This window comes from Pongo abelii, chromosome 6, assembly GCF_028885655.2.
Source record: "Pongo abelii isolate AG06213 chromosome 6, NHGRI_mPonAbe1-v2.0_pri, whole genome shotgun sequence".
Lineage (NCBI taxonomy): Eukaryota > Metazoa > Chordata > Mammalia > Primates > Hominidae > Pongo > Pongo abelii.
The window spans coordinates 102191341-102205884 of NC_071991.2; the positions used below are offsets into that span (position 1 = coordinate 102191341).

General features: G+C 42.2%; 1 protein-coding gene across 3 annotated transcripts in view; it reads right to left on the minus strand.

Moving 5' to 3' along the window:
- Positions 1-14544, minus strand: part of PUS7 (pseudouridine synthase 7) — an 84016-nt gene that overhangs the window by 33422 nt on the left and 36050 nt on the right. For all 3 annotated transcript variants that reach the window (NM_001133464.1, XM_054559043.2, XM_024249358.3), the window contains 3 exon segments: positions 796-857; positions 9716-9841; positions 10971-11099. In NM_001133464.1, coding sequence (NP_001126936.1) covers positions 796-857; positions 9716-9841; positions 10971-11099 — 317 coding nt within the window.

A 14544-nucleotide genomic window follows, 5' to 3' on the forward strand; every position in this document is an offset into this window, starting at 1 on the left:
AACACTCTGGGAGGCTGAGGTGGGCGGATCACCTGAGGTCAGGAGCTCCAGACCAGCCAGCAACATTATGGCTGAGCATGGTGGCTCATGCCTGTAATCCCAGCACTTTGGGAGGCCAAGGCAGGCCGATCATTTGAGGCCAGGAGTTCGAGACCAGCCTGGCCAATGTGGTAAAACCCTGTCTCTACTAAAAATACAAAATGACCCAGGCATGGTGCTGCATGCCTGTAATCCCAGCGACTCAGGGGGCTGAGGCAGGAGAATCACTTGAACCCAGGAGGCGGAGGTTGCAGTGAGCTGAGATCATGCCATTGCACTCCAGCCTGGGAAACAAGACTAAAACTCCTTATCAAAAAAAAAAAGCTAAAATAGGATATAAATTATAAATCTGTTTTTTTGTTTGTTTGAGACAGGGTTTCGCTTTTGTTGCCCAGGCTGGAGTGCAATGGCTCCATCTCGGCTCACCGCAACCTCGGCCTCCTGGGTTCAAGCGAGTCTCCTGCCTCAGCCTCCCGAGTAGCTGGGACCACAAGCGTGGGCCACCATGCTGGGCTAATTTTTTTGTATTTTTAGTAGAGACGGAGTTTCTCCATGTTGGTCAGGCTGGTCTCGAACATAAATCTTAAATACACATATAAAACTGTTGAAAAATATAAATAAACTTATACTTTTATTGTAAAAACAAATAAAATACTGAAACGACCTCAATTTGCACAAAAGCTTTTATTCAAAGCAATTTCATGAATACCTAGCCATACATTCTATTTATTTTCTTAACATGAATTTTATTCTCACCTCCAGAGCGGGGTTTCAATATTAAATCCATGACTTCTGTCCAGGAATTTTGTAGTATAGCTCTAAAATTAAACAACATTTATTTTACTAAATTTTGCATGAAGATAAAACTTTATATGTGCAAATCTTTGAAGAGTCAACAAATCATATTAACTATACACCGAAGCCTTGACCTCCCAGGCTCTACTCCCAGGCTCTAGTCTAGTGATTCTCCCACCTCAGCTTTCCCACCATCCTGACAGTAGCTGGGACTACAGATGCACACCACCATACCTGGCTAAGTTTTTAATTTATTGTAGAGATGGGGTCTCACTATTGGTCTTAAACTTCTGGGCTCAAGTGATCTTTCCACCTTGGCCTCCCAAAGTGTTGGGATTACAGGTGTTAGCCATTACACCTGGTCCTACATTATCTCATTAAACTTAAAAGTAAGCAGAAAATCTAATATGATACAGATTTCAAATGTAAAAGAACTTCAAGTGCCAAAGAACTTTCAAAAAATAATAAAAAGGAAAACATAATGCTTACCTGTAACATTTAATATCATTTCAGCTTAAAAATGTGATAATAGTATAAATACTACATAGTCATGCTTTAAGTAGTTACACATGGTATTATTTATTTATTTATTTATTTTTGAGGTGGAGTTTTGCTCTGTTGCCCAGGCTGGAGTGCAATGATGCGATCTCGGCTCACTGCAACCTCCGCCTCCCCGTTTCACGCCATTCTCCTGCCTCAGCCTCCTGAGTAGCTGGGACTACAGGCACCCACCACCATGCCCAGCTATTTTTTTTTTTTTTTTTTTAGTAGAGATGGGGTTTCACCATATTGGTCAGGCTGGTCTCGAACTCCTGACCTTGTGACCCACCCGCCTTGGCCTCCCAAAGTGCTGGGATTACAGGCATAAGCCCCCGTGCCCGGCCCACATGGTATTATTTATATAAATCACAGTTAAGTCTTTATGTGTGAAAACTTGTTTGAAACTTCTCAAAAGATTTCTCCATGTTAATACCTTCTTGCCTAGGCAAATAGATAGAATAAATACGATTTACTCTTCTTTATCATTCTTGTCAAAATATCTATATATTTGATGATTACAAAGGTTATATGCTTTTTAAAAAATTTTTATTTGTTGAGACAGTCTCCCTCTGTTGTTTAGGCTAGAATGCAGTGGCATGATCTTGGCTCGCCGCAACCTCTGGCTCTTGGGCTTAAGCAATTCTCCTGCATCATCCTCCTGCACAGCTGAAACTACAGGCTGAGTCAGCGTGCCTGCCTAATTTTTTTTTTTTTTTTTTTGAGATGGACTCTCATTCTGCTGCCCAGGCTGGAGTGCAGTGGCACAATCTCAGCTCACTGCAACTTCTGCCTACCGGGTTCAAGCGATTCTTGTGCCTCAGTCTCCCAAACAGCTGAGATTACAGGCTTGCGCCACCATGCCTGGCCAATTTTTATATTTTTAGTAGAGATGGGGTTGTGCCATGTTGGCCAGACTGGTCTTGAATTCTTGGCCTCACGTGATCCACCTGCCTCGGCCTCCCAAAGTGCTGGGATTACAGGCACGTACCACTGTGCCCGGCCAATTTTTGTATTTTTAGTAGAGACGAGGTTTCACCGTGTTGACCAGGATGGTCTCGAACTCCTAGCCTCAAGTGATCAGCCCGCCTTGGCCTCCCAAAGTGCAGGGATTATAGGCATGAGCCACCATGCCTGGCCTATATATGCTTTCAAAAAACTGAATGGTACATAAGAAAGCTTATGCATTATTCAATCTCTAAGAAATTAAGCACTGTTAACACTTTAGGGCATATTTTTGTTGGCAAATCTGTAAGTGTATGTAATTCTTCCTTTAACTTTTACTATAGTACTGCTGCACAGAAATTATATTTTGTGGATTATATCTGAAAGTTTTAAGATTTCTCATCTTGGAGTCATGTTTAGAAAGACCCTTCTCTATCAAAAGAATATAGCAATCCTCTTCTATTAATTTTTCTGTTTTTCCAGTTAATTATGGTTCTTTATTTTCACATTTAAATTACACAATACTGGGCATTTCTGGATATTAAATGATCTAAAATGCTATTTGGTATCTACCGATGACATCACCTGGATTTTCAATCCAATAGTGTAATTACATCAACAGATTTCCTATTGCTGCCCACCTCCACAGTCCTGGAACAAGCCATGTTAAATCAGTCCTTAAATATAGTCCTGGGGTGATAAATTATTTACTTGGATAATCTTTTAGCCAATACTGACAAAAAGAGTATAGTACTAGTTGGTACTAGGGACTGGTCTGACAGATATAACAGACATAGATTTTTACACTAAAAAACCTTTGTTAGGCCGGGCATGGTGGCTCACGCCTGTAATCTCAGCACTTTGGGAGGCTGAGGCAGGCGGATCACAAAGTCAGGAGATCAAGACCATCCTGGCTAAAATGGTGAAACCCCATCTCTACTAAAAATACAAAAAAAAAAAAAAAAATAGCTGGGCATGGTGGCACGTGCCTGTAGTCCCAGCTACTTGGGAGGCTGAGGCAGGAGAACTGCTTGAACCCAGGAGACAGAGGTTGCAGTGAGCTGAGATGGTGCCACTGCACTCCAGCCTGGGCGACAGAGCAAAACTGCATCTCAAAAACAAAACACAATAAAACAAAAAAACCTTTGTTAAATATCAATTACAGCATGCAGGCCCAATCTGGTTGTCCACCTAATTCTGTAGTTTTACTAGAAAACAGCCATGCTCATTGCTTTGCATATTATCCATGGCTGCTTTCGCAGTGTAACTCCAGAGTTCAGTACCTGCAACAAACATTGAATGGCCCACAAAGCCTAAAATATTAACTAACTGTTCCTTTACAGAAAATCTTTGCCAACACCTGATGTAACATATTAAATAGTTTCTTAACTGCAGGACTTTTCAACGCCTTTAAGATGCTACCATATACTGTAAAAGTTTAGTATACAATGCCATATTAAATATACAGAGATTTGGTTTACAATAGGCTGTACTATCTAGCACGCTGCACGTTAAGATGTTTTGTACTTTTTTTTTTGAGATGGAGTCTCGCTCTGTCACCCAGGCTAGAGTGCAGTGGCGTGATCTCGGCTCACTGCAAGCTCCACCTCCCGGGTTCATGCCATTCTTCTGCCTCAGCCTCCCAAGTAGCTGGGACTACAGGCGCCTGCCACCACACCTGGCTAATTTTTTATATTGTTAGTAGAGACGGGGTTTCACTGTGTTAGCCGGGATGGTCTTGATCTCCTGACCTTGTGATCTGCCGCCCTCGGCCTCCTGGAGTGCTGGGATTACAGGCGTCAGCCACCGCGCCTGGCCATTTTTTCGTATTTTTTTAGTAGAGATGGGGTTTCACTGTGTTTGCCAGGATGGTCTCGATCTCCTGACCTCGTCACCTGCCTCCCTTGGCCTCCCAAAGTGCTGGCATTACAGGTGTGAGCCACCACGCCTGGCCAGATGTTTTGTACTTTTCTTACTTTATCTTTTCTTCTTCTACCTTCTTTTATTTTATTGTGGTAAAATACATGTAACATAAAATTTACCTTTTTGGCTATTTTTAAGTATACACTTCTGTAGCATTAAGTGCATTTACACTGTCGGGCAACCATCACCACTGTCTACCTCCAGAACTTTTTAATCTTCCCCAACTGAAACTTTATCCCCATTAAATAATAAATCCCTATCCACCCAGCCCCCTAACCCCTGTAAGCCACCATTCTTTCTGCCTATGGCTTTGACTACTCTAGGAACCTCATGTAAGAGAAATCATACCATACTTGTCCTTTTGTTACCGGCTTATGTCAGGTAACATTAAGTTTCCAATGCTTACCCATGTGACAGCACGTGTCAAAATTTCCCTCCTTTTAAATCGCTTGAGCCCAGAAGGTGGAGGTTGCAATGGGCTGAGATGGCGCCACTGCACTCCAGCCTGGGCGACAGAGCAAGACTCCATCTCAAAAAAAAAAAAAAAAAAATCCCTCCTTTGAAAGGCTTACACATTCCATTGTATGTATGGGCCACATTTTGTTTGGATAAACACTTGGGTTGCCTGGGTAGCTCCTACCTTTCGGCTATTGTGAATGGTGCTATTATGAACATGAGTGTACAAATATCTGGTGAGTTCCCACTGTCATTTCTTTTGGGTATATACTGAGAAGTGGAATTGTTGGATCATAACATAATTTATATTTCTTTTCTTTTTTTTTTTTTTTTTTCTGAGACAGAGTCTCGCTCTGTCGCCAGGCTGGAGTGTAGTGCTACCATCTCGGCTTACTGCAAGCTCTGCTTCCTGGGTTCAAGTGATTCTCCTGCCTCGGCCTCCTGAGAAGCTGGGACTACAGGCATGTGCCACCACACCCGGCTAATTTTTGTATTTTTAGTAGAGATGGGTTTTCACCATGTTGGTCAGGCTGGTCTCGATCTCTTGACCTCGTGATCTACCCACCTCAGCCTCCCAAAGTGCTGGGATTACAGGCATGAGCCACTGCGCCCGGCCTATAATTAATTTCTTAAGAAATCACCATACTGTTCTCCACAATGGCTATATTATTTTACATCCCCACCAGCAAAGCCCAGGTTTCTAATTTCTCTGTACCCTTACCAACACTTGTTATTTGTTGTTTTGTGATAATAGCCTTCCCAATGGATATGAAGTGGTACCTCGTGGTGGTTTCGATTTGTATCTCCCTAATGACTAGTGATGTTGAACACCAGTCTGTCTATCTTTGGAAACACATTTATTGAAATCCTTTCTCCATTTTTGAATTGGTTTTTCTTTGGTTGTTGAGTTGTTCTTTATATATTCTAGATTTAAGTCTCTTATCAGATGTATGATTTGAAATATTTTCTCCTATTCTGTGGGTTATCTTCTCATTCTGTTGATAGCATCCTTTGATGCATGTTTTTAATTTTGATAAAGTCCAACTTATCTATTTTTTGTTTGTTGCCTGTGCTTTTGGTGTCATATCCAAGAAACCACTGACAAATCCAATATCATGAAGTTTTCCCCCATGTTTTCTTCTAAGAGTTTGCGTAAGTGCAGCTCTTATGTTTAGATCTTTGGCCCATTTTGACTTTATTTTACTTTATTATTATTTTTTTGAGACAGAGTTTCACTCTGTCGCCCAGGCTGGAGTGCAGTGGTACAATCTTGGGTCACTGCAACCTCTGCCTCCCGGGCTAAAGCAATTCTCCTGCCTCAGCCTCCTGAGTAGCTGGGATTACAGGTGTGCATGCCACCACACTCAGATAATTTTTGTATTTTTAGTAGAGGGAGGGTTTCACTATGTTGGCCAGGCTGGTCTCAAACTCCCGACCTCAAGCAATCTGCCACCCACCTCGGCCTCCCAAAGGGCTGGGATTACGGGCGTGAGCCACTGTGCCTGGCTCACTTTCTTTTTTTCAAAGTTTTTATTGAGTTATTCAATAATTCACATAACATATAATTCACCCATGTAAGTGTACAATTCAATGGCTTTTAGTATTTTTAAAGAACTGTGGAGCATTACACAATTTTAGAACATTTTTATTACCCACCCCCACCAAAAAAAAATCCTGTCCCATTAGTAGTCACTCCCCATTGGTCCTGTTCCAGCTCTTTTTCTATAGATTTGCTTACATTGGAAATTTCATAGAAATTGATTCATTCATTCATTCACAGGCAGGGTCTTGCTCTGTCATCTAGGCTACAGTGCAGTGGTGGTACACTGTTCACTGCATCCTCAAACTCCTGGGCTTCAGTGGTCCTCCTGCCTCAGACTCCTGAGTAGCCAGGACCAAAGCCAGGCAGCACCACACTCAGCTAATTTTTTAAAAATTTTATTTTGTAGAGATGGGGCCTTGCTATGGTGCCCAGGCTGGTCTTGAACTCCTGGCCTCAAGTGATCCTGCCGCCTTGGCCTCTTAAATTGTTGGGATTACAGGCATGAGCCACTGTGCCCTGCCTACTTAGCAATGTTTTCAAGGTTCATTCATGTTGCAGAATGTATCAGTACTTCATTCCTTTTTATTGCTAAGTAATAGTCCACTGTATATTATTGTATATTACATTGTATATTTTGTTTATCTATTCATCAGTAGGTGGACATTTGGGTTGTTTCCAGTCTTTTGGCTGCTATGAACATCTGTATAAACTTTTGTGTGAACATATGATTTTCAGTTGTCCTCAGTATATACCTAGAAATGCCTGGGTCATAGGCTAACTTTATAACCTTTTGAGGAACTGTCAGGCTATTTTCCAAAATGGTTATACCATTTCACATTTCCATCAGGAATGTATAAGGGTTCCAATTTCTCTAATCCTAACACCTGTTATTCTCTGCCTTTTTTATTTTAGCCATCCTAGTAGGTAAGAAGTGGCATCTCACTGTGGTTTTGATTTGCATTTCCTAAAGATTAGTGATAAGCATCTTTTTGTGTGCTTATTGGCCATTTGTTTACATTATTTAAAGAAAGGTCTGTTCAGACCCTTTGCTAAGTTTTAGAATGCGTTGTCTTTCTGTTCTTGAGTTGTAAGAGCTTTTAATATTTTGGATACAAGTCATTTTTCTACCTATACAATATAAACTGGAAGTCTGTTTTTTCCCTCAGGAAATTCTATGGTGTTAACAGTGGGTTTCTTTGAAAGCAGGAAATATTCTTATGTTGTGGAAATGAATGATTTGGAATTCTGAGCTGACCGTACTGACCTTTGGTCATGCTATGTAATTTTTGTTGTGGGATAAATTTGACCTCATTTTAGTTATTTATATTTATTTACACCATCTTTGGCATACACAACGTATAGGATTCGATGGCTGTCCTTCTGCCAAATTAATTACAAATTTATAGGTTGATACAGCCCTCCCTTATTCTGTCCCATAATACAATTAGCATTTTTACTATTTTATCAATGTCCTCTAACCATTAGCAAGGTTGAAAACACATTAGCAATCACTATATTCTAGGCATAAAAATAGATGTAGCATAAACATCATCTCACTTCATTTTCACCATCCTGTGAATTGGTATTATTATCTCCATTCTACAGATGAGTAATTTAAGCCTCAGAACTCAAGTCTGTTTTCACCTGAGCTTTTTAACCTCCTCAAAGAGGCAGAGGAAATATAGATTTTTATCATTTTGCGCTTTTAAAATCACAAAAATGAATGCAACTTCATAGTTTAGATGCTGAAACAATGGACTGGAAGCCCGGAAAACTCTATTCCCAAACTATAGCCAAGCAACTGATAAGTTCAGGCAGACCTCTCTAAGCCTAAGTTTGCTAACATGAAGGGTCTGAAAGACAAGGAAGAACATGAACGCTCAGATAACTTCCAGCTTGTAACTACCACAATTCTAACTCCCACGCGAATAATTAGTTTATGTAACAGAATCTCTGCTGGGCAACAGGATTCCAGAAGTAGATTTAGGAACCCAACGATTTATTGATGGGATTCCCACTGTAGGTTACCCTAGAGGGGTTCTTAATTGTTTAAAAGTAAATGACAATTCTTAAATTCCATGTCACTAATTTTATCATTTATTACTTTCTTTGAAGAGTGAGGGAAGGGGCCCAGGCACAGTAGCTCATGCCTGTAATCCCAGCACTTAGGGAGGCCAAGGCGGGCAGATCACTGGAGGTCATGAGTTCGAGACCAGCCTGGCCAACATGGCAAAACCTCGGCTCTACTAAAAATACAAAAATTAGCTGAGTGAGGTGGTGCGTGCCTGCAATCCCAGTTACTCGGGAGGCTGAGGAAGGAGAATCACTTGAACCTGGGAGGTGGAGGTTGCAGTGAGCGGAGATGGTGCCACTGCACTCCAGCCTGGGCGACAGGAACAAGACTTCATCTCAAAAAATAAAAATAAAAAATAAAATTAAATTAAGAGTGAGGGAAGGGCAGATCAAAGTTTAATAAACGTATTAACACAGATCAGAAAATGTAACATCTCTGTCTAGCTACTCTGGGTCTGAGTTACCCAACAGATTACTGTTGAATCACTTACTGAGCCAAGACTTACCTGTTACAAAATAAAATTAAAAATACAGCTGGGCGCAGTGGCTCACACCTGTAATCCCAACACTTCGGGAGGCTGAGGTGGGCGGATCATTTGAGGTCAGGAGTTCAAGACCAGCCTGGCCAACATGGTGAATTTCCCGTCACTACTAAAAATACAACAAAGTTAGCTGGATGTGGTGGCAAGAGCCTGCAATCCCAGCTACTCAGGATGCTGAGGCAGGAGAATTGCTTGAACCTGGGAGGTGGAGATTGCAGTGAGCCAACATCGCACCACTGCACTTCAGCCTGAACAACAGAGATTCCACCTCAAAAAAATAAAAAATAAATAAAAAATAAAAAAATAGCCGGGCATGGAGGCTCATGCCTGTAATCCCAGCACTTTGGGAGGCCGAGGTCGGGGGATCACCTAAGGTTGGGAGTTGGAGACCAGCCTGACCAACATGGAGAAACCCCATCTCTACTAAAAATACAAAATTAGCCAGTCATGGTGGCGCATGCCTGTAAACCCAGCTACTCAGGAGGCTGAGGCAGGAGAATCACTCGAACCCGGGAGGCGGAGGATGCGGTGAGCCGAGATTGCGCTATTGCACTCCAGCCTGGGCAACAAGGGTGAAACTCTGTCTCAAAAAAAATAAATATATAAAATAAAATAAAAAAATAAAAATAGAACCTCTGGATGGGTTACCAACAGTGGTAGGAAACCTCACTTTTCAGGTCATATCCTTTTGAACTCTGATTTTTTTACCTTGTGCATTCATTAACTTAAAACAAAAATCATGAGACTGTGGTTCCTTGCCCCAGACATGGGAGAACATAGAAATAATTAAGAACACCACCAACAACAAACCCTGCTTTTTTTATGAGAAAGCTATTTTTGATAAAAGAAATAAAATACCAACCTTCCAACCTGATACGTAGGGACAGCTGTGGTTCCAAATCTTTGCATTCCATAGTAGTTAATAAATCCAATCTCCTTGAGAGAGTTCATAGCTTGCTGTACTTGGTCATCAGTTCCTGTTATATTTCTACAGGGACCCAAATTATCCAGAGGAAAAAAACTTACAGTCAAATACTCAGGGATGCAGATCATAAATGACTACAGCCTAGCTTCCAAGTCTTTCGTTCACTCTCCTGCAGCTTTCTCTCTACCTCCCAAGGGCTCTTTCTTTCTTTCTTTAAGTTGTGGTAAGATATTTACAATGTCAAATTTACTATTTTAGCCGTTTTTAAGTGTGCAATTTGGCGGTATTAACCCATTTATGGCAGAGGTTGCAATTTTTTGAATTTCTGCAATCAGACCTTGGCAATGACCTTGAGCAGTAGGATATAAATAATTCCTACATACTTAGTGTTCCAATAATGGAACACTAGCATAAATGGGTTAATTATATGCACAATGTTGGACAATCTTCACCACTATCTACTTCCCAAATTTTTTCCTGTTCTCAAAATGAAAGTCTGTACCCCTAAACAATAACTTTCCATTACCCCTACCCCTTTCCCCAGTAACCACTATTCTACTTTCTATGTTCATGGATTTGACTATTCTAGGTGCTTTAAGTGGAATCACAGGCTCGGTGTCTTTTTTTTTTGAGATGGAGTCTCACTCTGTTGCCCAGGCTGGAGTGCAGTGGAGCGATCTCGGCTCACTGCAAGTTCTGCCTCCTGGGTTCATGCCATTCTCCTGCCTCAGCCTCCCAAGTAGCTGGGACTACAGGTGCCTGCCACCACGCCTGGCTAATTTTTTGTATTTTTAGTAGAGGCAGGGTTTCACCATGTTAGCCAGGATGGTCTCGATCTCCCGACTCGTGATCTGCCTGCCACGGCCTCCCAAAGTGCTGGGATTACAGGCATAAGCCACTGCGCCCGGCCGGCTTGGTGTCTTTTACCACAGTATTTGAAGGAGATGGTGTCTTTCCAAAGGCTGCACTAGGTTTTCAACGGGCAAGGTGTCCACACAAATCCTACAGAGGTATTTGCTTTCACAGAGGTATTTGCTCTCCCAGCCTTGCCAGGCCCTGCTCTGCCCTCCCTTGCTGCCACTCCTGTTCTGTTAGTACCAGCTCACCAGGACCATATGACCAACCATGAGTAACATACTCAAGATGCCCGGGCCAGACCCTCTGGTCTACATTCCCACCTGCAGTTCTTTACCTGAGAACAACAGTGAAGTGGTTTCCTTGAAGCTCTCCCAATTTCAGAGGGTTTTTTTGATAGCTGAAATTCCCTAGCTTAAAGTTCATCAAGCACTTATTCAGGTGGGCAAGTCTTTGTGCAGTTATTCTTTAAAAAAAAAAAAGAAAAGCAACAAAACAAAAAAGAGTAGAAAGAGGATCATGAGATACTGATTGTCTGCCTGGAACAGTACAGAAAACAAGATACAGCACACCTATGACCCCCTGAAAGGAAAAGGCACTGCAGCAGGTGAGGTGGGCGTGTCCTTCTCTTCTCTCTGCATTCTTCCTTCAGTGTAATGGTATGTGCTCCTGTTGAAATTGGATACTCCTGGCCATATTTTATATACTTAAAGCCTCTTGTTATTTATATGCTGATGAGTAACAGAACAATAATATCTGTGGAATTTTCTACTTTTTGTGGGGAGAGGGATGAGAAAAGGGATTGGGACAGAGACAAATCCCATAGAAAGAATGGTATCAAGCATTTAAAAAAAGGACATTATTTTTGTCAACCAGAAAAATACTGTAAACTCATTACAGAAAACTTGTAAAATACAAAAAAAGAGAAAAGGAAAAGAAATTCATACTTTCATTGCCTGAAAAAAATTTCCACTGACATCTAACTTATTTCCTCCCTTTCTTTTTTTAAAGACATGTTATATATAGCTGGAATTCTACCCAAATCTGTACCATGCTGCTATCATTTAATATATAGAAATTTTCATTAGAAATTCCTTGCCTTCTTTAATAGGAAATGTATATAGGGAAACAGAGTACTGAAAAGCCTTTCTCCCCTTTTTATCTCTAGTGTCACTACTAACAGCCAATGTTGTTTCTTTCTTTCTTTCTTTTTTTTTTTGAGACAGAGTCTCTCTCTGTTGCCCAGACTGGAGTGCAGTGGCATGATCTCGGCTCACTCTGCCTCCCAGGCTCAAGCGAATCTCCTGCCTCAGCCTCCCGAGTAGCTGGGATTACAGGCGCACACCACCATGCCCGGCTAGTTTTTGTAGTTTTAGTACAGATGGGGTTTCACCCTGTTGGCCAGGCTGGTCTTGAACTCTTGACCTCAGGTGATCTGCCCACCTCGGCCTCCCAAAGTGCTGAGATTACAGGTATGAGCCACCGTGCCCAGCTAATTTTTGTAGTTTTAGTAGAGATGGGGTTTCACCATGTTGGCCAGGCTGGTCTTGAACTCCTGACCTTAGGTGATCTGCCCGCCTCAGCCTCCCAAAGTGCTGAGATTACAGGTATGAGCCACTGTGCCCAGTTAATTTTTATACTTTTAATAGAGACGGGTTTCACCATGTTGGCTAGGCTGGTCTTGAACTCCTGACCTCAGGTGATCCGCCCACACTGGCCTCGCACAGTGCTGCGATTACAGGCGTGAGATTAAGTTCGAGAGATTCTTCTGCCTCAGCCTCCCGAGTAGCTGAGAATACAGGTACACACCACCACACCTGGCTATGTTTTTTTGTATTTTCAGTAGAGACAGAGTTTCACCATGTTGGCCAGGCTGGTCTCGATCTCCTGGCCTCAAGTGATCCACCCACCTCAGCTTCCCAAAGTGTTGGGTTTATAGCAATGAGCCAGTGCACCTGGCAGTCTTTTTGTTTTTTAAGCCGCCAGGATCCAATTAAGGATCACACATTGCAGTTGTGATGTCTGTTTGGTTTCCACTAAGTGATCTGTCTAGCCTTGTTTTTCATGACATCTGGCCCTTAGAAGAATCCAGGCCAGTGCTTTCACATGTCTTCCAATGTGGATTTGTCTGATTGTTTCCTCATGCTGAGACTCAAGTAAACATTTTGGTAGAAATATTACTGAGGTGATATGGCCCTTTTCAATGCATCACATCAAAAGGCAGTGATTGAGTTTGTCCATCATTGATAATAACTTTAATCATTTAATTAGGATAGTATTTACTAGATTTTTACACTCTAAAAGTCTCTTTGTCTTTGCTTTTAATTAGTAATCAGTGGGGAAATACTTTTGAAATTGTGTAAAAATCCTGCTCCCCCAAAGTCTTTTACCCAATTATTTAGGTACCCAAGCATGATTGTTGGCTGAATTGATTATTACTGTGTTGACTGAAACTGTGTTTCTATATTTGTTGGCATTCTTCTGTAAATAAAAACTACGTAGGGGCCAGGCACGGTGGCTTACGCCTATAATCTCAGTACTTTAGGAGGCCTAGATGGGCAGATAGCTTGAGCCCAGGAGTTCGAGACCAGCCTGGCCAACACAGCAAGATCCCGTCTCTAAAATTAAAACAAATAAACAACTATATAGAGAAATTTTAGTTAAATTCATGAATCTTTTTTTCTTAAAAAAAAAAAAAAAAAAGCTCTGGGGCTGGGCGCGGTGCTTCATGCCTGTAATCCCAGCACTTTGGGAGGCTGAGGCGGGCGGATTACCTGAGGTCAGGAATTCGAGACCAGCCTGGCCAATATGGTGAAACCCTGTCTCTACTAAAAATACAAAAATTGGCCGGGCGTGGTGGCACACACCTGTAATCCCAGCTACTCAGGAGGCTGAGGCAGGAGAATTGCTTGAGCCCGGGAGGCAGAGGTTGCAGTGAACTGAGATCGTGCCACTGCACTCCAGCTTGGCCATCCAAAAAAAAAAAAAAAAAAAGCTCTGAGATTTAAGTCATACTTAGCATGTCGCCAGTCAGAGATTTTTTTTTTTTTAAGATGGAGTCTTGCTCTGTGTCGCCCAGGCTGGAGTGTAGTGGCATGATCTCAGCCCACTGCCACCTCCGGCTCCTGAAATCAAGGAATTATCCTGCCTTGGCTTCCTGAGTAGCTGGGGCTACCGGCACACACCACCATGCCTGGCCAATTTTTGTATTTTTAGCAGAGATGGGGTTTTACCAGGTTGGCCAGGCTTGTCTCAAACTCCTGGCGCCTCAAATGATCTGCCCGCCTCGGCTCCCCAAAGTGCTGGGATTACAGGGGTCAGCCATCACACCTGGTCAGAGATTCTTTTTTTTTTAATCTCAAATGTAAGTAGAGTACTGTTTGTTGTTGTTGTTGTTTTTGAGACGGAGTTTTGCTCTTGTTGCCCAGGCTGGAGTGCAATGGCGCGATCTCGGCTCACTGCAACCTCCGCTTCCCGGGTTCAAGCGATTCTCCTGCCTCAGCCTCCCGAGTAGCTGGGATTACAGGCATGCGGCACCATGCCCAGCTAATTTTGTATTTTTAGTAGAGACAGGGTTTCTCCATGTTGGTCAGGCTGGTTTTGAACTCCCGACCTCAGGTGATCCGCCCACCCCAGCCTCCCACAAATGCTGGGATTACAGGCGTGAGCCACCGCACCCAGCCTAAGCAGAGTTCTTTTAAAGTTGCATTTTAATGTTCAAATTTATGATCCACCTGGAATTTATTTAGCAAAGCGAAATGAGGTAGGGCAGCCACACTTAACGGTTTTTTAGATGGTTACTCAGTTATCCAACATTTTTTGAATCAACCATTATTTTCTCCACTTGTCTTAAATGATACTTTGAATACGTACTAAATCCTTGGATGTATCTGAGTCTAGGATTACTCTAT